The sequence below is a fragment of the Lithobates pipiens genome, unplaced genomic scaffold (genome assembly GCF_037356315.1).
Source record: "Lithobates pipiens isolate NorthernLeopardFrog02 unplaced genomic scaffold, aLitPip1_a1.2 Scaffold_13, whole genome shotgun sequence".
Lineage (NCBI taxonomy): Eukaryota > Metazoa > Chordata > Amphibia > Anura > Ranidae > Lithobates > Lithobates pipiens.
The window spans coordinates 184,237,020-184,262,003 of NW_027507718.1; the positions used below are offsets into that span (position 1 = coordinate 184,237,020).

Consider the following 24,984-nt stretch of genomic DNA (forward strand, 5'->3'; position numbering starts at 1 on the left):
AAAAATCAGATGAAAACGGACCGACTGTCCGTTTTTCATCCGATCCGCCAGACGGATGGAAAATAGGGTCTCCATCCCTCTGGATTTCAGATGGGTTCGGATAGCAGCCGATGTCAGCGGACATGTCACTGCTGACATCCGGTGCCACATAGGAGTGAATGGAGGCTTTGATCAGGTTCACCTTTAAAAATGGACAGGTGGACCTGATTTGGAAAGCCTGTGTGAAAGGGGCCTATCCTTTTTATGTTTTTTTTTTTAACAGTTACTCAAAGTATTGAAGACAACATAACAGCCAAGAATCAAAAATTTTCAGGAGCAGACATTTGTAATGGCGGCCCACAGAAAGTACTATGCAGAAGTTTCAGGCACTTGTGAAAAAAATGCTGTAATGTAACCTACAAAGTGCATAAAGAAAAAAAGAAAGTTTAAAATAAAACAATATTGCTATGTCCATCTTTTGCCTTTAAAAAAACATCAAAATTCTTAAGTATGCTTGCACAGTTGAGACCGTTTTTATAAGATAAGCACTCTTTAGGCATTTATCCTTTTTGTCCCTTTTTTACCTGCCCTAATCCAACCCATTCCAATCTCACTCCTCCACAGATGCATATGTGCGGGGATCTGAGTACTGCAGCTTCCGGTGTTTTTCATCCATCTCAACCATCCTGGCCATACTTGCTTATTACAGCCCCATAGACCTCTGTGGGGCAGCATTCCAAGGCTGGAGAAGAAGGGAGAGGGCCCTATAGAAGTCTGAGGCCATAATGGGCAGGTGCAGCCAGGGCAGTGAGACTTGTGGGGCTGGATGTATACAAACACCAGAGGCCGTGGCCATTAGCTCCAGGTAAGCGTGCATATGTGGAGTGTGGGTTAGTCTATATCAGACATAATGGGCAAAAAGAATGCATGCACTTTGTCTTGAAATGCACTTATGCATCAAGGAACTAAAAAAAAAAAGTAGGTTGTTCCAAACATTTTAAAAGAACTAATCGCAGTTTTATGGATTTAGGCCTCTTGTACTCAGCCATAAAGTCTAGCATATGGGCGTAAAATACAGTACACCCCTCAGCTTTGTAAATATTTTATTATCTTTTCATGTGACAACACTGAAGAAATTATACTTTGCTGCAATGTAAAGTAGTCAGTGTACAGCTTGTATAGAAGTGTAAATTTGCTGCCCCCTCAAAATAACTCAACACACGGGTATTAATGTCTAAACCTCTGGCAAAAAAGTAAGTACACCCTTAAGTGAAAATGTCCAAATTGGGCCCAATTAGCCATTTTCCCCTCCTCTGTGTCAGGTGACTTGTCAGTGTTACAGGGTTTCTGTTGTGAATGGGGAGCAGGTAGTGGTGCAACGGATCGTCACCAATCCATGATCCGAAACAGGTCAACCTGTTTGGATCGGCACGCCACGTGACCGGTGGAGCACTCTGCTGCCTCGGCCTTTGGAAAGGCTTTGGCCTAGCCCCGGAGCGGCGGTGGTGAGCTGCGTGCTGAGGTCATCACCCCTCAACTGCTCGTGGATCTGATCTGGCCGGCTTCTATTCTGGTAAGGTAAGACTAAACACTAGTCTTCCTATTCTGTATACAGTGGGGAGGGAGATGTCTGTGGATATTAGAGTAGGGGAGATGTATGTTAATATTAGCGTGAATAGGGGAGATGTCTATTAGAGTGGTTGAGATGTCCATTGCAGTGGGGGAGATTGTAGATATTACAGTGGGGACTATATGGTGGTGGAATTTTCACAGGTTTTTTTCAAATTCAATTAATTGCATTCTCCACATCCTGCTTCTACTTTGGGGAAGGAATCGGTCCACACACACAGTGTGGTCATGGCAAGCATTTTGGCTTCCCTGTCAAATATGATGAAGGAAAGACGAGGTTAGTGGAAAAAAACGTGATGGTGTGTAGGCACTGTGGCACAAGAAAGCCATATGACACTGGAAACACATCAAGCATGGCCATGCATTTGCAGCGACATCACCCCGGTGTTTCACTGACAGAAGTGAAAACGAAAGTTGTTCAACAACTGCTTATCACTGCGGCATTTAAGCAGCCCCTTGTTGCACAATCAGACTGGGATAAAGCCATCACAAAAGCTATCGGTGTGTTTATAGGTGCAAACATGAGGTCATATTCGGTTGTGCAAAACGAGGGCTTTAAACTCAGGCTGAAAGTGCTTGAGCCATGTTACGACATCCCGTCGCGCACCCGCTTCAGCGAAAAGATTGTGTCGGATCTTTATGAGCAGGAGAAGAAAAAAGTTGTGGATGAACTATCCTGAGCATCCTCTGTTGCGCTCAGGACAGACGGGTGGATGTCCAGGGGAATGGAGAGCTATGTGACCATAATCACTCACTTCATCATAGCAGACTGAGAGATGAGAAAGCCGGTGCTGCAGACACGCCCCCTCTACGAGAGTCGCACAAGCACTCTTGCGCAGGTACTGACACAAGCAGTGGAGAAATGGAAGATGAAAAGGCCCAGTACTATTATTATTATTTTTTTTTTTTTTAAGCCAATGGCGTGCAAAACACACCCAAAAAACTTCCACCCGGTGCATATAAAAAGTGCACACACATAAAGAGTGAACACTAAAAAGTGCAGACGGGTGTCTGTTGTCCTCCACAAGGAAGGACCATACCCTGATCCCCCGGGGCGTTAGGCTCCAGACAGGGACTGAGGTACCAGACTCCTCTGTGGTCTTCCAGCCAAAGCCGGAAGACCTCCTTTCCCCGGGAGGACTGCCAAAACAGAACCTCCTAGGTACTTGGTACTATGGGGCTTCCCCGAAGGTAGGCCCCCCAATGGAGGTTGGACCAAGCCAGAAGGCCTATGTCTGCCCTCCCAAAGACTTTCAGGATAGGTCCGAGGACCGACACCCTACTCATCACACGTGCAGTGACAAACGCAACACAAATAAAATAAATAAAAAGTGAGGAAAGGGATAGTGAAGAGGAGAGTGAAAAGGTGGCCATTGTGCAATACAATGACCAGGCCCTCCGGCCAGGAATCAAAAATTCCTCTGGTCCTAGCCAAAAGGCCGGGCCCTAGAGGCCAGTGTGAAAAAGCGTGTATCTGGTGACGTGACCTAGGTGCCGAATATCAAAGTGCATAGCACAGTGAGTATAAGGCACCCCTGGACTGCCACTCCAGGGGCACATCACCATGGGCTTTCCAACAGAAGCATCCCTGACCCCCCCCCCAACCCAGACCACGACAGCCCCCACCCCAGCCAGAAAGGCATGGAGATCAAGGAGCTTGGTGACACCCTTTGCCATCAGGTCACACCCTCACTCCCATCACTCCTACCTAATTACATTCGTGAAGTACAGGCCGCCCCCCCTGCTGGAACAGAACGAACGTTCCCTCCCGAAAAACTGACTGGAGCTAAAGCTGCCACAATCCAAGCCAGAAGGCCAGGGTCCCCTCCCCTGGCGCCGACCAGTGGTTCTCCATCCCCCATCAGAAGGCTTCCCTTTCGGATACGAACCGCTCCGGGTCACCTTTACACCAACAGGCTTTGCATAGCAACCGCCACCCCTGCTCCACCTCGCCGTAGAACAGACGGAAGCAAGTGCCACCTATTGGTAACTGATAAGAACAGATACTACACTTGATCTTAGCCAAAAGGCTGAGTACTAATATCCCAGTCACAACTGATGATGCCAAAAATCAAATAAATGCAGTGAATGAGACAGGACTGGGCCCACAGATAGGGTGCTTTGCACATGTAGTGAATTTGGCATCACAGAAGGGAATCTCAGTCAATAGGATAGGAAGGGAATCTCAGTCAATGGGAGGATCAGGAAGGTGGTTTCCTACTTCCACATAAGCACAACAGCTGCTCATGTGCTAAAGACAAAGAAAGACATGCTAACGCTGCCTACTCATAAGCTCATACATGATGTCCCAACAAGGTGGAACTCTACTTATATGTTGGTGCAGCAGGCAACTATATGCTCTGCATTGACCGACAAGACCCTGAAGAAAATTGTCAAAGACATTGTTACCCTTTCTGATGATGCGAGAGTGGCAGAGGAGGTCTTCCAGGTGCTTAAACCCCTCAAAACTGTTACATCTCTGCTGAGCACTGAAAGTTCACCATCTGTGTCAATGATCCTGCCACTGAAAACAAGCATTCTACAATCCATGGTTCCAAATGTGGAAGACCGCACCACCATTTGAGATGTTTAGACTGCCATTAGAGAGGACCTGCAGCCCAGATACACTTCACCCCCTACTCTACATGACTACCTTCACAAATCCACTGCCCTGGATCCGAGGTTCAAGTCTGTCTCACGTGGACCCTGCCCTACTCCAGAGGACATGGTGAGATTGTGAGCAGTCTGGGCACTGATGAGGTAAAGAAAATATTTAAAAATGATAAATTTAAATCTAAATACTTTTTTTTTTTTTTTTTTTCGTAATAATGGCTTTTATTAAATATTCTTTTCATGTTTCATAGTTTAATCAAATTTTTTTTTCTAGAGGGTCAAGCTGCAGAGCTAACATGAGCAAACTTGGACTCCTCATCTCCATAAAAGAAGTCGGCTATGGCAAATATTTTTGGAGAGACCTTTGCCAGCAAAGACAACAAGACTCCTGCTGACATCATCAAAGAGGAGGTGGCATCCTACCTGCTGGCAGCAAGTGGCATTACAGTGGATGGTGATCTGCTGACATGGTGGAAAAGCAATGAGTGTAAATACCCTCATGTTGGCAAGATGCTATTTCGCTGTGCCAGGCTCTTCAGTTCCTTCCGAGAGCGTGTTCTCAACAGCAGGGGACATAGTGACTGCAAAGAAGTCCACACTCTCCTCAGACAATGTAGACATCCTTGTCTTTTTGAAAAAGAATTTAAAATTATAAGCTCAGGAATGCTTTGCTTTCTTTCTTTTATTCTTCTTTGATGTGGACATACTAGGCTTTCACTATCTGTTTCAAGGAAGATGATGATGCACTTTAAGTTATTTTTGGCTCATTGTCCATCGGTCCATGTTTAAAGGAAGGAGATATGGCTTTTTATGTTGCACTTTAAGTTATTTTTCATTATGTTAAAAAGATATTATGCACTTTAACTTGATTTTATATATTTTCAAGTAATTTTTAAAAGTGTTAATAAATGAAAAGACAACTTATGTTTGTCTTGTCTCTTTTATTTTTTTATTTGCTGATCCGATCCGTGACTCTGATCCGAGGAACACCGTGAGTTTTTTGATCCGTTGCACCCCTAGGAGCAGGTGTGTTAAATTTGGGGTTACCTCTCTTTCTGGTCACTGGAAGTTCAACATGGCACCTCATGACAAAGCACTCTCTGAGGATCTAAAAAAAAAAAGAAAAAAAAAAAAAGAAAAGAATTGTTGCTCTACATAAAGATGGCCTAGGTCAGTGATGGCGAACCTTGGCACCTCAGATGTTTTGGAACTACATTTCCCATGATGCTCGTGCACTCTGCAGTGTAGTTGAGCATTATGGGCCAGTGGTTTAGACATACCTGTTATTAACCACTTGCTTACTGGGCACTTAAACCCCCCTCAGTCCCAGACCAATTTTCAGCTTTCAGCGCTGATGCAATTTGAATGACAATTGCGCGGGCATACAACACTGTACCCAAATTAAACTTTTATCATTTTTTTCCCACAAATAGAGCTTTCTTTTGGTGGTATTTAATTACAGCTGGGAGTTTTATTTTTTGCTAAACAAACAAAAAAAAATGCAAAAAAAATAAAAAATCATGTTTAATAGTTTGTTATAAAATTTTGCAAACAGGTAATTTTTCTCCTTCATTGAAGTGCGCTGATGAGGCGGCACTGATAGGCTGCACTGGTGGGCACAGATAAGGCGGCACTAATAGGCACAGATAAGGCGGCACTGATGGGCAAAGATGGGCACGGATGGGTGGCACTAAGGGGCACTGATAGGTACCACTGATAGATGGGACTGATGGGCTCTGATAGGGGGCTCTGATAGGTGGCTCTGATAGGTGGCTCTGATAGGTGGCTCTGATAGGTGGCTCTGATAGGTGGCTCTGATAGGTGGCTCTGATAGGTGGCTCTGATAGGTGGCTCTGATAGGTGGCTCTGATAGGTGGCTCTGATAGGTGGCTCTGATAGGTGGCTCTGATAGGTGGCTCTGATAGGTGGCTCTGATAGGTGGCTCTGATAGGTGGCTCTGATAGGTGGCTCTGATAGGTGGCTCTGATAGGTGGCTCTGATAGGTGGCTCTGATAGGTGGCTCTGATAGGTGGCTCTGATAGGTGGCTCTGATAGGTGGCTCTGATGGGCGGCACTGCTGGGCACTGGTAGATGACACTGATGGGGACGGATATGTGGCACTGGGTTGCAGCACCTTTGAGGCAGATTGTGGGCACTGCTGGGTGGCACTATGGGCACTGCTGGGTGGCACTGACGGGGGGCACTTATTTTTGTATCATATTTATTGATGAGGGGGCAGGTGGGCACTGGCAGGGGGCAGGTGGGCACTGGCAGGGCTGACCGTGATCGGGACTGATGTCCCGATCACGGCCGCCGGTGATCGGCTTTTTTTTTTTCCTCTTCGTGCTGTCAGCGCGAGAAGGAATAATAGCCGATTACCGGATCCGTTATATCACATGATCAGCTGTCATTGGCTGACAGCTGATCACGTAATAAGGGGTCGGGATCGACCCCTTGCTCTGATCGGTGATCAGGCGAGTCTCATAGACTCGCCGATCACAGAGCGTGCCGCTCGTGCACGGGACTACATCAATAGACATAGTCCCGGAAAAGGAGATCCGCGCTGTAGCCGTCATTCGGCTATAGCGCGGGTCCCAAGTGGTTAAGGGGACAGAAAATGTACACTTATACAAGCTGTACGCTCACTACTTTACATTGTAGCAAAGTGTAATTTCTTCAGTGTTGTCACACGAAAAGATCTAATAAAATATTTACAAAAATGCGAGGGATGTATTCACTTTTGTTAGAAACTGTATGTCTTTGTGGTGCTCGAGATCCACAACGGCAGCATATAGTAGCCTATAGGACTGCGTTAGCAAGAACACTGTGCTCATGTAATCGGCAGCCATTTCGTTAGCTTTACATATAATATGCCCATAATTGTACGCATGTACACATCGGTGCTGCCACAGTTACAAACGCAGTGCCTTCTGTAATGTGGGCTAAAATACTCTGCAGTTGTGGCTCCCGTGCGCCACCACAACAGACATATTTTACACTATGCACCCACTCGACTTTACGGCCGTATGCAAAAGGCCTTAGATTAGTGAATGCGAACCTTGGCACCCCAGATGTTTTGGAACTATATTTCCAGTGATGCTCAACTACACGGCAGAGTGCATGAGCATCATGGGAAACGTATATTCCAAAACATCTGGGGTGCCAAGGTTCACCATCACTGCCTTAGACTGTTTTAGTGGCTTCTGTCGCTTCATATAATCCAAAACAAACTAAAATATGAGATCGGGGCTCTGTGGTGGCCGTACCATATATCATTGTTCTTTTTGCTCTTAGCTCTAGCTCTTTATTGCTTTGGCTTTGTGTTTAGTGTCATGGTCCTTCTGCAGAATGAAATTGGGACTTGTCAGACACTTCCCTGATGGTATTGTAAGAAGTATCTGCCTGTACTTTTCAGCATTGAGGAGACCATTAATTCTAACAATTTCCAGATCTAAGTGCAGAAATGATGCTTCACGGTTGCTTGCAGACACTCCAGCTTGTACTGCTCTCTAGCCCTTTGATAAATAAACTGCATTCTGTTACAGCAACATATTTCAGATTTAGACTCGTTAATCCAGAGCACCTGCTACCATTTTTTTTCTGTTGGTGGGTCACTTGGCCTTTTTTATATGTTGGAAGTATAGCTTGTTTTGTTGAGTAAATAAGAAAATACAATTGCAGAACATGAGGCCCATGTTTTAATCCAGTTATGTATAACATGACATTTTTTCTGTCTGGCAACAAGCTAATTTGGTCCCTAGACACAGATTTTTTTTTTTTTTTTTTACACCAAAGACTAGGGCAGGGATATGCAATTAGCGGACCTCCAGCTGTTGCAGAACTACAAGTTCCATCATGGTTCTGCCTCTGGGTGTCATGCTTGTGGTGGTCAGTCTTGCTATGGGACTTGTAGTTCTGCAACAGCTGGAGGTCCGCTAATTGTATATCCCTGGACTAGGGTATTCCTGGCTTGGTGGCTCTGGAAATGGAGAAAACCTTCCTTCCCTTCTTTTGGAAGATCCTCATGATGGATACTGTCTTATCAAGCTTCGGAAGAGTCCTGGACTCCCTGTCTGTGCAAGGGTTGCTGTCAGAGTCTTGAACCGTTGTGCTAGAAGCTAATTCAATCTTGATTTAGGCTCGGTTCACACAGGGGCGACTTTGCCGCCTGACAAGTCGCGCTCCATTCTGTACTATGGAACCGTTCTAATGGGAGCGACTCAAGTCGCTCCGACTTAGAAAAAAGGTTCCTGTACTACTTCAGGCGACTTGCATTGACTTCTATACAGAAGTCGTTTTGCAAGTCGCCGCTGATCGTGTGCAGGTCGTGGCGCTGCAAGTCGTGCCGCCCCTGTATGTCAGGAATGCAGCAGTGGTGGTTGTGTATATCACACAAATGCTACTTTTACATTTGTTATTCAGAACCAGAACTGGGGGAGAAAACAGAGGCTTCTCTGTATTTACATTTGTTACAATAGTGCACAATAAATATCCCAAGAACCATAAGATCAAATGTCCATTCATAAAGCTTATAGGGAGTGTAGGTCCCATCTTTTAGATCCCGTCACCACACTACGTGTGAAAAAATGTGCTATGGCAATTAACTCGCCAGATGAACCAAAGAAGATCTGCGCCTGTATTAATCATTTCTTTGTAACAGATGATACGTCCCTCCATCTATATAGCACTTGCAACAAAAGAATGTGTACGCATAGCGTAATTCTGCAAAACATTTATTGATAAAATGCCCCCTTCCAGATGTACACTTACAAACTTCCAATATAAAAAGCATGTAGTAATTCAAATCGTAGATCCATGTCTCTTGCGTGCCTGTCTCTCACCAATCTGTAGATCATTCATAGAGCAGTGTTCCCGGGTTGAGGCGATCGCTGATAGACAGTGTGCATGGTAGCTGCGTTGTCGCACCCTGACACATTTCGTCATTACTTTATCAGAAGGCGTGGCCGCACATCGCAGCTCCTTACAATATATACACTGTGAGCCCTGGTAATTAACCCGGTAAACACTCACTGAAACTCGCCAACTTAATCTATTTGGCCACAATCCTGCGGGGGGTCCATATGGTTACGTTCCCTTTCCAATAAATTGTGAAGCAGTTGGGTATTCTTGCGTTACTATAACAAATGCACCCATTAATTCAATATTGTTGCAATGCCTGAATCTGCTTATGCAGCTCTAATTGAACATCTGAATACCAAACAATCTTATCAAATCGCATCTTCTTATATGGCCATACATCATTGCAAAATTAACAGTTTGTAAGCATATTTCATCATACTTTAGATATAGTGATATTTAAAACAATTATCACAATTCATATTTAAAGATTATCAAAAAAAAGCATTTATTTAAAAAAAAAAAACGTATGTTGTGTGCATAAATAATTTGGTACCTATAAAATCTTAAACTCTACGTTATTCAATAATCGCCAATATATACCAGTTAAGATCCAATTCTACGTTCATTCCTTTGGGACATAAAGTGTCAGTTAAATAGATCCACTTCGTTTCACACTTTGACAACTTTCTGATCCTCTTGCTCTCTCTCCATACTGGGTGCATTTTTTTCTATGCCCCAGAATTTCAATCCTGAAGGAGAGGGAGCAATAGGGTATATTGCATATTACACAAGTTTTTTTTAAATAAAACTTTTTTTGATAATTTTTTAAATATTTATTTGAAATATGAATTGTGATAATTACAAGTTTTATAGCAATATATCTAAAGTATGAACGTAGGATGAAATATGCTTACAAAATGTTTTGCAGAATAACGCTATGTGTACATATTCTTTTGTTGCGAGTGCTATTTAGATGGAAGGACAAAACCATTAATACATGTGCAGATCTTTGGCTCATCTGGTGAGTTTACCATAGAGGATTTTTTTCACACGCGGTGAGGTGACGGGATCTAAAAGATTGGACCTACACCTTATATGAGCTTTATAAATGGACGTTTGATCTGATGGTTCTTGGGACATTTATTATGCACTATTGTAACAAATGTGAAAGTTATTCACCACTGCTAATGCTATAATTTCATTGTATCATTTGTGTGATGTGTGTGGTTTTTTTTAATTTTATTTTTTTTTTTTTTTAATAGTGGCGGCTACGATTTTATCAATAATTTTTAATTATTATTGGTGTATGAGCGCTGGGAGAAAAGGATTATCCCACTATTGTGTTTTGATTACTTCTTATGTTTAGTTTAGGTTGTTGTGTATATCATTCATCAGGGATATGTCCTGGGTACAACTTCATGTTACCAGCTTGCCTGCTGTGTATTTCCAAGGCTTTGTAAGTTGTTAGGCATACTTCCTCATCCTGCTCGACCCTGTGCCGAGAGGTTGTCGGTAGGATTGTGGACCTTCTGGGCTCCAGATTTAACAACTGACAGGTTCTCTCCATGTAAAGGGGCTCTTTTAGTGGCAGCAGTTGATACTCTGGTGCATCTGTGGAATCGGTACACCCTTTTCTTCCCTTGAAACTTCTTTCTTGATGGCCTCACATGATTGAGATGAAGGCCATTCCGGTGATCCTCATTGCTCCCACTTGGCTTTGGCAAATGTGGTATGTGATTGCTAAAGCTTTGTGTGCTCTTTCAGATTTAGAATCCTATTACCTCTGCGAGGCTGGCGCCTGAACTGGTTTTTGCATAGGGTAAGGTGCTGCTCAGGCCTCCTCCTTGCCAAAAGTGGCTCTGCCTTCACCTCAACCAGGACTTAATTTTGCCATCCATTTCTCTGGCAGCGATACACCAAAAGACATATCCCTTCATTGTCTGATGTGTGTTGGGCTGTGAAAGTCTATCCCTAAGTCACTGCTTCTTCAGGAAGTTAGATTTATTTTGGGTCCTGGATGGACCTTTTAAGGGTGCACTGGCTTTTCATTTCACAACCTCTATGACCCAGGCTGACCATCATCCAGATTTATGGCCTTTAGGATCCGTTTCTACTAGGGACGCACCGAATTTTTGTTCGCCAAAACAGTACAGCCAAAAATGCCCTTTTCGGCAATTTGCCGAAAGAAAAAAAATGGCTGATGGAACTGGAACTGAATATGGGGCGGGGGGGGGAGGGGGCATTTCAATATCTGTGTGTTCCCTGCTGCGTGCCATCACATACAGCCCCTTCCCCTTGTCTGGGCACTTTGATAGACAGATGACTATCCCAGGATTGGAGCCTTCGCCTGGGAAAACCCTGTTGTCTTGAATTAACCTTAGTTTGTGGCTTCTTTTAAAAGGGTAAAATAAAAAAATATACTGCGCTGTGATGAGAAAATACAAAACTAGCAGCCAGCACAGCTGTAGACAAAAAAAGCAATGTTATATATATGGAAAAGTGCAGCTCTAATTGTATAAATAAGTGAAATAAATTAACTGCATTTGCACAAGACACGAGTACTAAAACAGGTTGTTCAAAACCATTAAATTAATAACACCATAAGTGAATGCAGTGAATCCCACTGCATTAAATAGCACCATTATATTAACACGGTGAGGTTCACTGTTTTCACTTCTTATTTATACAATTAGCGCTGCACTTTTCCATCTATATCACATTTCTGTTAAAAGGGTATTTGACGCTCCCACACGCTCCATTTCTGATGCCAAGTGCCTCATGTCCATCAGAGTACGAGAACTGTCGCCGATTACGCCATTGAACTCCGTACTCGGGCAGCAGAGATTGCTTGGAACAATGAGGCCCTTGTGGCTGCTTTTTCTCATGGTCTCATGAGATAGCTGCCCGAGATATACCCACTGAAGTTGATCACATTTGCCATCCTCATTGACTCCAGACTCAGAGAAAGGCTCCCTTTTTAAGGAGCGCTTGCGGAAGCCGCCTGTACATTTGTCTCCGAACTTTGCCATCCCACCCTTGCCTCCCAATGCTTCCTGGTACCGTGTCGGTCAGTGAAGGGGAACCCATGCACTTGGGCTTCATGCGCGTCTCCTTGGATGAGAACCCTTAGGGGGAGGGAGAGATTGTGCCTTTATTGTGGCCAGGCAGGTCACTTTTTGAAGTCTTGCCCTATACCCGTACAGGGAACGCCCAAATCTTGAGGTCCACGGACAGACCTTGGGTGGCTTTCTTGGGCTAAATAGTCCTTCGAGATACAGGCTCTAATCGACTTTGGGGCTGCAGGCCTGTTCATTGATGCTACCTTTTGTATCGGAGCACTCCATTCTGCTGCAGCTGCGTGACACTCCACTTGCCATTGAGGCTCTTGATGGGAGACCTCTATAGCCTGCTCATGTGACTCATGAGACTGTTCCATTCTCCATGGCTGTAGGAGATCTTCACCATGAGGTTATCCAATTCTGAGTTATTTCCTCACCTAAGTTTCCACTGGTTATTGGTTATCCTTGGTTACAGAGGCACAACCCCTCTTTTGATTGGCTCCGTACTGAGGTTCTCTCCTGGTCGCCACAATGCAGTAAGACATTCTTCTAGAAGGTAGCCAACGTTCTGTGCATGTATGCTATGTATACTAGCTCAATATGCCTTTGTCTTGCGGGTGTTTTTTTTTTTTTTTTTTTTCTAAAGTGGGTTTACAACCACTTTAAGAAGTTGTCCACTTCTAAGGAACTGGCTTCCATTTTTTGCTCAGGAGATCTTTCACTTACATGGGCTACCCAAGGTGATTGTCTCGGATAGGGGTAGTCAGTTTTTGTCCTGACGAGCCTTTTGTGCACAGTTGGGAGGTCAGCTTGCTTTCTCCTCTACAGTCACCCGCAGTCTAATGGGGCCACAGAACGAGCCAATCAGTCCTTGAAGCAATTCCTACTTTGCTATGTTTCTGACCATCATAACAACTGGTTAGACCTCTTTCCATGGGCTCACAATAGTGCCATACTTCCTGATTGTCCCCGTTTATGGTGAACTATGGGTCTCATCTTCGGACGTGCATGCCCCTGTCCTTCTCTGTGATTTCCATAGACTTTTTTTTTTTTCCCCTTCAAGCCTGGTGGTCCTCCGAGGGGAAGGGGTCATTGACGAGGGCTCAGCCCTTCCTTATCAAAGCTGGCCACTCGGCTGTCTGCTAATTGCCAGCGCTTATCTCTCCACAGTGACTGTTGATGATATCTGGCTCATCAGTCCTGCCTACTTAAGCTGTCCAGTCTAGATAATCTCTGCCTTCGCCTTGGTCACATCTCTAGAGATGCTCTCCTGTTAACGACTTGCTTGGCTGACCTTCCTTCTGGCTCTGGGTCCTGCTTTACTGTTCTACTACACTCCTCTCTGGCTCCCTGATATTTTGGCTTGTCTGACTATCCGTTCCAGTTCCTGAACTCTGGTTATGTTTTCACTATGTTTACCTTTTTTTTATTATTAAACAAGTGTGAGTTGACTGTACTTCTGCCTTGGTCTGATTCATGGTTTCTGACACATACACACAATTTAACAGGAAAATGCTAGCGTCAACTCCCAATCTAGGCAGATAGTGAATTGCAGCAGGTCTAAATATTTACTAACCATTGGCTATAAATTATGTAAAAGGGTCTCTCCAAGGTCCTCATGACGTGGGCAGTCAGAGCTGGTCTGTAATCTGTAGAGCCTCCAGGATGGAGTATCTTTAGCACAGGAACAAGACAAGACATCTTACACAACACGGGGACCTTTCAGAGACTCAGTCTAAGGTTAAGGACCAGTTGAAGGGCACTCAACTGTCTTGCGCATCTGATCAGCTGTAAAATGCATTGTTGTACTTTCACGTGAAGGATGAGTAGAGCTGGTATCTGATGGGGGGGGGGAGTAGAATCCACACTATATGAGAAGTGGAGGTTACTTGCCTCTACACTGCTTGTCTATAGCAGGCCCAGTTCATTTGCCCTCTTCACACCTCCCCCAGTCACTCCACCAAATGGTTTGAAACCTGTAATGGCTCTCATGCCATTCCAGACCTTCCTTACATTGTTTGCTTGAGTTTCCACTCCCAGCTTTTTCCTTTACCTCTCCATCTTCAGGTCCCTCTGAATTGTTTTTAGCTTCTCTTTGCTGCCTTCTCTAAAAACCATCTTCTTGGCGTTAAGAATATTCTTAATATCCCTTGTTGGCCACAGTTTATTATTTGAATAACAGCAATTCTACACAGAATATACTCAAAAATAATGTTATATTATAGTATAGTATATTATGAATATGAGTTAATACCTGTTTTAATGCATGCCAATAGTCTGCTGGCCTTGCTTGCTGCAGGTTGGCATTGCATGCTGTTGCTGAGTGTGTCATCTACTAGGACCCCCAAATCCTTTTCCATTCCTGATTCCCCCAGAGGTTCTCCCTTGACATGTAACTTGCATGCATATTTTTAGCTCTCAAGTGCATCACTTTAAATTTCCTACATTGAACCTCATCTGTCATATAGCTGCCCACCCCTCTTTTTTTTTAAATAGTCTTGTAAAGTTGCCATATACTGTTTAAGTTATGTAGTTTGTACCATGAGCAAACACTGGGATCAAACTATTTATTCCAGCCTCTATATTGTTTATGAACACGTTACGCAAAATAGGTCCCGGGACAGAGCCCTGGGGTACCCTGATCACAACTGATCTAGACCATTCAGAAAATACACCATTAAAGCGGAGGTCCACCCTAAAGTGGACCTCCGCTCATCGGAACCCTCCCCCCCTCCGGCGCCACAATTGGCACCTTTCAGGGGGGAGGGGGGGTGCAGATACCTGTACAGTACAGGTATTCTGCACCCACTTCCGGGATAGCTCTCTGCGGAAAGGGGAGTAGATTACGCCCCTTTCCGCAAGTGCCCGCCCCTTTCCGCAAGTGCCCCGCTGCCTGCTGGGAAACACACAGATCCCAGAGGCAGCGGGGACCGTCCTTATTGCGCAGCGCGATTCGCGCATGCGCAGTAGGGAACCGGGAAATGAAGCCGAAAGGCTCCATTTCCTGATTCCCATACCCAAGATGGCGGCGGCAGCACCTTACAGACGATCTAGAGATCGGCTTCGGGTGCCGACATCACAGGCGCGCTGGACAGGTAAGTGTCACTATTTTAAAAGTCAGCAGCTGCAGTATTTTTGTAGCTGCTGGCTTTAAAAAAAAAAAAAAAAAAAAAACGCGGAGTCCCGGTGGACTCCCGCTTTAATCACCACCCTCTAGACACGCTCCTAAAACCAGGTTTCTATTCAGGTAAATGCTATGTCATCAATGTCAAAAGACCTTAATTTGTAAATTTATCATTTAAAGGGCTACTGTATCAAATTCTTTAGTGAACTCTAGATACACTATGTCCACAGGCGTTTCTCAATCCAAATAACAGCTCATCTCCTTATAGAATTTAGGAGGTTGGTCTTGCAAGAATGGTCTTTCATAAATCCATTTTGGTTACTATTAACCACCTCAATACAGGGCACTTACACCCCCCTTCCTGCCCAGGCCATTTTTTTTAGCTTTTAGCACTGTCACACTTTGACAATTGCGCGGTCATGCTACACTGTAACCTTGTGAAATTATAATTTTCTTCACACAAATAGCTTTCTTTTGGTGGTAATTAACCACTTAAGGACCAGGCCTCTTTTTCAGACTCTGTTTACATGTTTAAAACTTTTTTTTTTTTTTGCTAGAAAATTACTTGGAACCCCCAAACATTATATATTGTTTTTTTTTGTAACACCCTAGAGGATAAAATGGCGGTCATTGCAATACTTTTTTTCACACTTGTAAGACTGCTGCGCAAATACAGAGCACTTTTAGTGGAAAAAAATAAAACCGTAAAATTAGCCCAATTTTTTTAAAATATTTTTTATATTGTGAAAGATTTTACGCCAAGTAAATTGATACCCAACATATGCTTCAAAATTGCGCCCGCTCGTAGAATGGCGTCAAACTTACCCTCAAAAATCTCCATAAACTACATTTAAAAAAATTCTACAGGTTGCATGTTTTGCTTTACAGACTAGGTCTATGGCTAGAATTATTGTTCTCACTCTACCAATCGTGGCGATACCTCACATGTGTGGTTTGACTACTGTTTTCATATGCGGGTGCTACTCACGTATGCGTTTGCTTCTGCAAGCGAGCTCGTCGGGACAGGGTGTTAAATTTTTTTTTCTTATTTATTTTACTTTTATTTTTACACTGTTTAAAAAAAAAAAAAAAATGGATCACTTTTATTCCTATTACAAGGAATGTAAACATCATAGAAAAAAAGCATGACGGGTCCTCTTAAATATGAGATCTGGGGTCAAAAAGTCCTCAGATCTCATATTTTGACTTAAATGCAATAAAAAATAAAAAATAAAAGTCATTTGAAAAAATGTACCTTTTTAAGAGGTATGGGCGGAATTGACGTTTTGATGTAGCTTCCGCCCTCCTGTGGTATAGAGATGAGTGGGGGCCATCTTAGCCTCACTCGCCTCCATACCCAGCAACAAGAAGGTTCCGATCACCTCCGCTGCTACCGACGGCTCTGGTAAGCGGGAGAGCGGAGGGAGGGGGCGGGTGGCACCTCTTCTGCCGCCAATAACGATGATCTTGCAGCGAACCCGCCACGAGAGACCACCATTATCGTAAATAGGACCGCCTCCTGTACAGAGGGATATCTCGGTTGTGGCAGCAGCTGCTGCCGTTACCGAGATATCCCTCTTCAAAGTACCGATGTATATGTACAGGAGGCGGTCCTTAAGTGGTTAATCGCTTCTGGGTTTATTTTTTCCTAAAAAAAAAAAAAAAAAAAAAAAAGTTTTTCTTTCTCCTTCACTGATGGGCACTGATTAGGTGGCACTGATATGTGAGACTGGTGGGCCCAAATAGGCGGCACTGCTGGGCATTGATGGGTAGCAGTGATGAGCAATGATCACTAATGGCCACTGATTGCTGGCACTTGTGGGCACAGATTGGCAATGGTTGGCACTGATTGCTGGCAGCGGTGGGCAATCATTGCTGGCACAAATTGTGATCAGGGCACTGATGATCAGGGAACAGATAGGTATGTGATCAGGGCACTGATGATCAGTGCCCTGATTACATACCTATCTGTTCCCTGTGAGGAGATGCCGCTGATCAGCTCTCCTCTGCTCACACACTCTCGGTGTAAGAAGAGGAGTGCTGATTACCAGCATCTCCATGTTTACATGTGCCCGGCTGTGATTGGACAAAGCTGATCACATGGTTAAAGAGCCTTGGCCCTTTACACAGATCGGGGTTGTGCTGTGTCCTAGCAACATGGCATGATCGGCCATTCTGGGTGGCCGTCATATGACGTCTACCCAGAACGAGAGCCGCACCACCCAGTCGTCAGTTGACGGTGGGCGGGCGGCAAGTGGTTATTGATACTATTTTCATCAGCATGTTCTTGGATATGATCCTTTATAATTCTTTCCAGTAGTTTACATACTATTGATGTTGGGCTCACTGGTCTGTAGTTTTTGAATATTGGCGCTAGGGATGGGCTTAACACCCCCCGTTCGTTTTGTACCAGAACAGGCGAACAGGCAAAAAATTTAGTTCAAACATGCACACATTGTTAGTCTATGGGACATGAACATGAAAAATCAAGTGCTAATTTTAAAGGCTTGATATTGTCTTAAGTGTTTGGGGACCTGGGTCCTGCCCCAGGGGACATGTATCAATGCAAAAAACGGCCGTTTTTTCAGGAGCAGTGATTTTTAATGCTTAAAGTGAAACAATAAAAGTGTAATATTCCTTTAAATTTCGTACCTGGGGGTGTCTATAGTATGCATGTTTGCCGTGTTTAGAGCAGTCTGACAGCAAAATGACATTTCTAAAGGAAAAAAAGTAATTTAAAACTGCTCGCGACTATAATGAATTGTCGATCCCATCAATACACATAAAAGTTCATTGATAAAAACTGCATAGGATTCCCCCACGGGAACCCCGAACCAAAAATTTTAAAAAAGTGTGGGGTCCCCCCAAATTCCAAACCAGGCCCTTCAGGTCTGGTATGGATATTAAGGGGAACCCCGTGACAAACATTTTTTAAAAAAATGGCATGGCGGTCCCCCTCAAAATCCATACCCGACCCGGGGTATGGATTTTAAGGGGAACCCCGCGCCAAAATTTTAAAAATATGGCGTAGGGGTCCCCCTCAAAATCCATACCAGTCTGGTATGGATTTTGAGGGGAACCACGCGCCAAAAAAACCCCAAAAAACTGAAGCACAAGCTGGGAAAGGAGAATACATTAATAAAGGAATTGTCAAAAACCATCTATTGTCGTTTATTTTATTTTTTTATTTTTTTTGACACTTTTTGTAAAATGGTAGGGGTACATTGGTACCCCATTACCAATTCACACGGGGGGCAGCATCTGGGGACCCCCTTGTTTAAGAGGGCTTCCAGATTCCGATAAGCCCCCCGCCCACAGACCCTCACAACCACCGAGCAAGGGTTGTGGAGATGAGGCCCTATCAACATGGGGACAAGGTGCTTTGGGGGGCTACCCCAAAGCACCCTCCCAATGTTGAGGGTAATGTGGTCTGGTATAGTTCAGGAGGGGGAGCACTCTTGTCCCCCCTTCTTTTCCTGCAGCCAGCCAGGTTGCGTGCTCGGATAAGGGTCTGGTGTGGATTTTTGGGGGGACCCCACTCCATTTTTAATTTTTTTTTTATTTTGGCGCTGGGTTTCCCTTAATATCCATATCAGACCTTTTTTTAATTTTGGGTTGGGGTTTCCCTGTAGGGGACTCCCATGCCGTTTTTATCAATTAAGTTTTATGTGCCGGGACCAACAATTCATTATAGCCACGGGTAGTTTTAAATTACTTTTTTTTTTCCATTAGAAATGTAATTTTGCTGTCAGACTGTTCTAAACCTGGGAAACATGCGCCAATTTACAGCCCCCCAGGTACAAATTTTAAAGGAATATTTTCACTTTTGTTGTTTTCACTTTAAGCATTATTAAAATCACTGCTCCCGAAAAAAACTGATGTTTGTGTTTTTTTTTTTTTTTTTTGCATTGATGCATGTCCCCTGGGGCAGGACCCAGTTCCCCAAACACTTTTTATGACGATAACTTGCGTATTAACCTTTAAAATTAGCACTTTTAATTTCTCTCATAGACTTTTAAAGGGTGTTCCGCGGCTTTCAAATTTGCCGCAAACACCCCAAATTGTTCGGCAAACAGCCAATGTTCGACCTGAACATAAAGCCCATCCCTAATTGGCACCATATTTACTTTTCAACAATCTACTCATACCATCCCAGTCAGTAAGCTGCCCTTAAGCCTAGGTTCACACTGAGCTGCGGGAATGAAGCCGTGCGAGTTAAGCTGAACTTGCACGCTTTCGCTCCTGCATGTTAGTCCCGATTTTTGGCTGCGATTTCAGAGACATCTGCGCAGGTTTCTGCACAGATGTCAGTGTAAGTTGCAAAAAGAAGTACAGAAGCTACTTTTTGAAATTGGTGCAGCGCCGCAGATGCAGCGTCGCACCGATTAGGACAGTGCCATTGATGGCTATTGACACAGATTTTTGACATGTCAAATCGCATGTCAAAACGCTCCAGTGTGAGCCAGTGCTAAAAATGATAAATAACGTTCTGGCTATGACATAGCTAAGTTCTTTGATGGTTCTTGGGTGTAAGCCATCTCGTTCTGTGATTTGTTCACATTAAGTTTTTCTAGGTTTTTTTTTTTTTTAAATCTACTAATAAAGCCACTAGAGTACATTAAGTATAATGAATGTGAGAAGAATATATTTAATACATTTGTTTTTTTTCTCAGTCACGTGTGACCAACTTCCCCCTGATCATCTTTTATGGGGCCAATATATTCTGACCTTTTTTTCTAACTACCATATTTATCGGCGTATAACACGCACCCCAAGTTGAGGAGGGGAGTTTAAGGAAAAAAAACTTACATTTAAATGCCCATCAATGCAGCCTTATTAGTGTCCATCGTTGCAGCCTTGTCCATCGTTGCAGCCTTGTCAGTGTCATTTGCAGCTTTTCCTTTTAAAAATGGCACCGCCAAGATACAGAGCCGGATGTCCTGTGTATCTCAGCGGCGCTCGGTAGTTCTCGTCGGCTTTTGGCCATTCTTGGCAGCCTTCCGCCGCCGAGAACGGCCGGAAGCCGCCGAGAAGAGCCGAAGGCCACTGAAAGCCGGCCAGAGGTTCACAATGGCGGGGGATCGGCGTATAACACACACCTGCAATTTTCCCCTGATTTTAAGGGGGAAAAAAGTGCGTGTTATAGGCAGATAAATACGGTATTTATATCAATCTATATCGTATTTGAAATAATTTTCAGTATTTTTTTGAGTATTTTTTTTTTTTTTTTACTCTCCTCAGCAATGTGTGTTTCATAGCATGTGTTTTAGTTGTCCTGATTGCACTCTTTGTAGTTTTGGAATGCTGATGATGACCCTTTGATCTTATATTTGTTAACCACTTGGCTACCAGCCACTCGCACCCCCTTCCTGCCTAAGCCATTTTTCAGCTTTCAGCGCTGCCGCACTTTGAATGACAATTGCGTGGTCGTGCTACACTGTACCCAAACAAATTTTTTTATAATTTTCCTCACACAAATAGAGCTTTCTTTAGGTGGTATTTAATCACTGCTGGGTTTTTTTGTTTTAAAAAAATAATTGAAAAACCTTTTATTTTTTTTTATTATTTTTTTTCTGTCAGTAAATTTTGTAACTAATTTTTCGCCTTCACTGATGTGCGCTGATGGGCTGAACTTGTGGGCATTGATGAGGCAGCACTTTATGGGCACTTATGGTCACTGATTAGGCACTGATAGGTGGCATCGCTAATGGGCACTGGTGGCACTTGTGGGCAGTGGTGGGCACTGATTGCTGCCACTGGTGGATACTATATGCTGGCAATGGTAGGCACTGTTTGTGACACTGTATTCATTGTAATCAGGGCACTGATGATCAGTGCCCTGATTACATCCCTAGATGCCTCCCTGTGAGGAGATGTGGCTTTTCGGCTCTCTTCTCCTCGCACTCTGTCAGCGTGCAGTGAGGAGAGCCGATTACCAGCATCTCCCTGTTTACATGTGACTGGCTGTGATTGGACACGGACATGGACACAGCTCTTTACACAGATCAGGAGGCGCGCTGTGTCCTAGCAACATGGCGCAGGCATGAGAGAGTGGCCGTTCAGGGACGCCGTCATATGACGGCGTCCCAGAAGGAGAGCTGCACAGTCCTGCCATCATTTGACGGGCTGACAGCAAGCAGTTAAAGAACCATTTTTTCTACCTAATATGCCTTTTTACATTCCCATTTAGCCACCCAGGTTTAACTTTTTATATATATTTTTTTTATATTTGTTGCCCAGTGAAATGCACCGATAAATGCCATTGATTTGATTTAATATGCTGTTGAAGCACTCCTGCTTCTCTTCAGTGTTCTTTATTGCAATCATTTTATACCATTTATTGTTATGTAGTATGGTGTGCAGCATATGAGAACTGTTTTGCCTGTGAAAGAATCTGCATTTCTGTCTATCCAGTATACCACTCTGCTGCCCCACAGCACAGATTTTTCTAGCAGGGAGGGGACCCGTCCTGCTTCATTTTCACTTTTACTAAAATATTCCCTCCCAACCCAGTGACTAGACAGTGAAAGTAGGTGCACAGATGAGCTCCTCTTTTTGAAACTCTGCTCTCATCTCTTAGACCCCATTCACACCTGAGCGTTTTGTAGCTTGACGCCTGAAGCTACAAAACGCTGGAGGGGAAAAAATCCATTATTCTCAATGGAGATGGTTCACATCTCCACTCCAAGTCACCTGAAGCCCTACGCCTGAAGCTCAAACAAGTTCCGGACCCTTTTTTGTCGCACGAATCGGGCGGATTTGAGCGTTTTTCTTCTTTTAACATTGGTGACCTTTTGCCCTGCACAAATTCGCGGCAAATCGCGGTAATAACCGCAGCGAATCGCGGTAAAAAACGCTGCAAAAAAAAACGCTTGAAAACACTACGCTCAGGTGTGAATGCAGCCTTAATAGCAGACTTGTGCTGCAGCTCCCTCCGCCTCCAAGCTTGCCTGTACAATGGACTGCAAGAGGCCAAAACTAAGTCGCATTCAGGTACTCAAATACTTGCATTGATTATTACAGAGCTGTATAAATTTATTTTATACCTGCCTGAAGTTCAGCATAAATTTTTCGGTTTTGTTGGAATGTACATTAAATCTGTTATAACTGATATTTTCATTAGGGTCCTTTCACATGGGGCAGATCAGTGCTGATCCGCCCGTGGATATCCTCTTGCTCAGCGGGGATTGCCGGAGCGATCTCCGCTGAGCAGGAAGATGACAGGTCCGTCTCTGCACACTGCGAAGGGATGAACCTGTCACAGCGGCACTCTCCCCTATGGGAGATCGAGTGACGACGGACCGCAGTGTCCGTCACCTGATCCCGATGACTGATGGAAAAATAGGTTTTTCCTCCGTCACACTTTTTCAGATCGTAGCGGCTCAGATGTCAGCGGACATGTCACCGCTGACATCCGATGCTCCATAGACCTCTATGGAGCATCCGTTCAGGTGCGCCTGAAAAACTGACAGGCGGACCTGAAGGGATCGTCCATGTGAAAGGGGCCTTAGCATCAATTGGAGGATGCATAAATTCATGAGTTGTAGAAGCAATGGGTCAATTTGGGTTATTGTTATTGTTTTGCTCTAATATTCCCTGTTGTGCTTTAAATATTATCTGGATAATATTGATACTTAAGATAAAGTAAAGCTGAACATTTGTGCAGTGAATTGGGTATTTTTTGTGTATTTACCTTAACAGTATGCTAGTGGTTGCCACATCCAAGAAGAATGCTTGTGTGTCACTGGTATTCTCCTTCCTCTACAAAGTTGTTCAGGTGGGTCTATCATTTACTATGTAGAAATTGCTCTTACTTTATGCAACTATTGAATGCAGAAACAGTGATTTCAAGGACATGTGGCTCAATGTCGAACATTAGATATCCTAAAGCTTTTCTTGTATATATTTTATATATATATATATATATATATATATATATATATATATATATATATATTTATATATTCCTAATATATGCCTGCTATACCATGCACTTGTATGAAGGAATATAATTTTCTCTTTGTGTTGCCTGTGTGAATTACCTGGTGTTCCTAACAGTCGCCCTGGTTTCCTATTATAAACTGACCACACAAGTAGGGCTGCAACTAACGATTATTTTCATAATCGATTAGTTGTTCGCTTAATAGTGTGGTGTATAATTTAGTTAACATGTAACATAAAAAAAAAAAAAAAAGAAAAAAAAAAAAAAAGCTATTTATTCTTAAATATCTCTATGCAATGGTAAATATAAATAACCAACTATGTGGTTAGGGAGCAAAATCTCTAATCCACTCAGAATAATAGACAGAAGACATGTACTGTATATACCATTAGAGGCTGAATCTGGTAAATATCATCAGACTCCACAATCAAATTTGTTATTTAACCACTTAAAGACTGAACCTCTTTCTGAGATTGGTTGTTTACAAGTTAACACCCTAGAGAATAAAATGGCGGTTGTTGCAGTACTTTGTCGCACCATATTTGCGCTGCAATCTTACAAGCACACTTTTTTTGGGGGAAAAAAATAAATACTTCTGAAGTAAAAAATAAGACAAAAGTAAAGTTAGCCCAATTATTTTTTATATTGTGAAACATAATGTTACGCTGAGTAAATTGATACCCAACATGTCATGCTTCATAATTGCGCTCTCGCTCATGGAATATCGGTAAAATTTTACCCTTAAAAATCTCCACAGGCAACGGTTAAAAAAAAAAAAAATCTACAGGTTGCATGTTTTGAGCTACAGAGAAGTTCTAGGGCTAGAATTGTTGCTTTCGCTCTACCGATCATGGCAATACCCCACATGGGTGGTTTGAACACAGTTTTCATATGTGGGTGCTGCTCACATATGCGTTCGCTTCTGCACGCGAGCTTGGCGGGGCTTATTTAAAAAAAAAAAAAAAAAAAAAAAATATATATATATATATATATATATATATATATATATATATATATATATATATATATAATCTTATTTATTTTACCTTTTTTATTTTTACACTGTTCTTTAAAAAAATAAAAATAATTGTCACTTTTATTCCTATTACAAGGAATGTAAACATCCCTTGTTTTAGGAATTAGAAAAAAAGCATGACAATGACCTCTTAAATATGAGATCTGGGGTCAAAAAGACCTCAGATCTCATATTTACACTTAAATGCAATAAAAACGCCGCTTCCACCCTGTAATGATATGGAGATGGGTGGGGGCCATCTTCCCCTCACTCATCTCCATGTCAGGCTAGGGAGAGGATCAGATTGCTTCTGCTGTTACCGATGGCTCCGGCCCCTCTCCCGCCACTGATAAGTGATCTTGCAGTGAATCCACCTCAGAGACCACTTTTATCTTGAAGCATCCTGCCCGCTGAAGAGGAGGATACCGGGGGTTATGGCAGCTAGCTGCTGCCATAACAACGGTATTCCTCTTCAAATTACAGGCGTATAATGGCGGTGGATGGTCCGTAAGTGGTTAAAGGGGGGGGGAAACGAATTAAAGACTGTTTTCGCCGATTTTCAGACATAGCTGTAATATATTACATTCTGGCCATGCAAAAACAATGTCTTCCTTCAAAAAAAAATGTAATTTCTCTTATATTCACCGACCGACACAGCTCCTCTCTGTAACTAAATGGGTTGTATAGCCTGCCATTAGGAGAACTAGGCAAAATTGTTACACAGTACACAGAACTTTTAGTCCTGCCCCTGGGGGGCGGACCC

General features: G+C 43.3%; 1 protein-coding gene across 3 annotated transcripts in view; it reads left to right on the top strand.

Moving 5' to 3' along the window:
- AP1M1 (adaptor related protein complex 1 subunit mu 1) overlaps positions 1 to 24,984 on the top strand; it is a 179,900-nt gene that overhangs the window by 52,323 nt on the left and 102,593 nt on the right. For all 3 annotated transcript variants that reach the window (XM_077475958.1, XM_077475957.1, XM_077475959.1), the window contains one exon: positions 22,974 to 23,041. In XM_077475958.1, the coding sequence (XP_077332084.1) occupies positions 22,974 to 23,041 (68 nt within the window). The remainder of the gene's footprint in view (positions 1 to 22,973; positions 23,042 to 24,984) is intronic.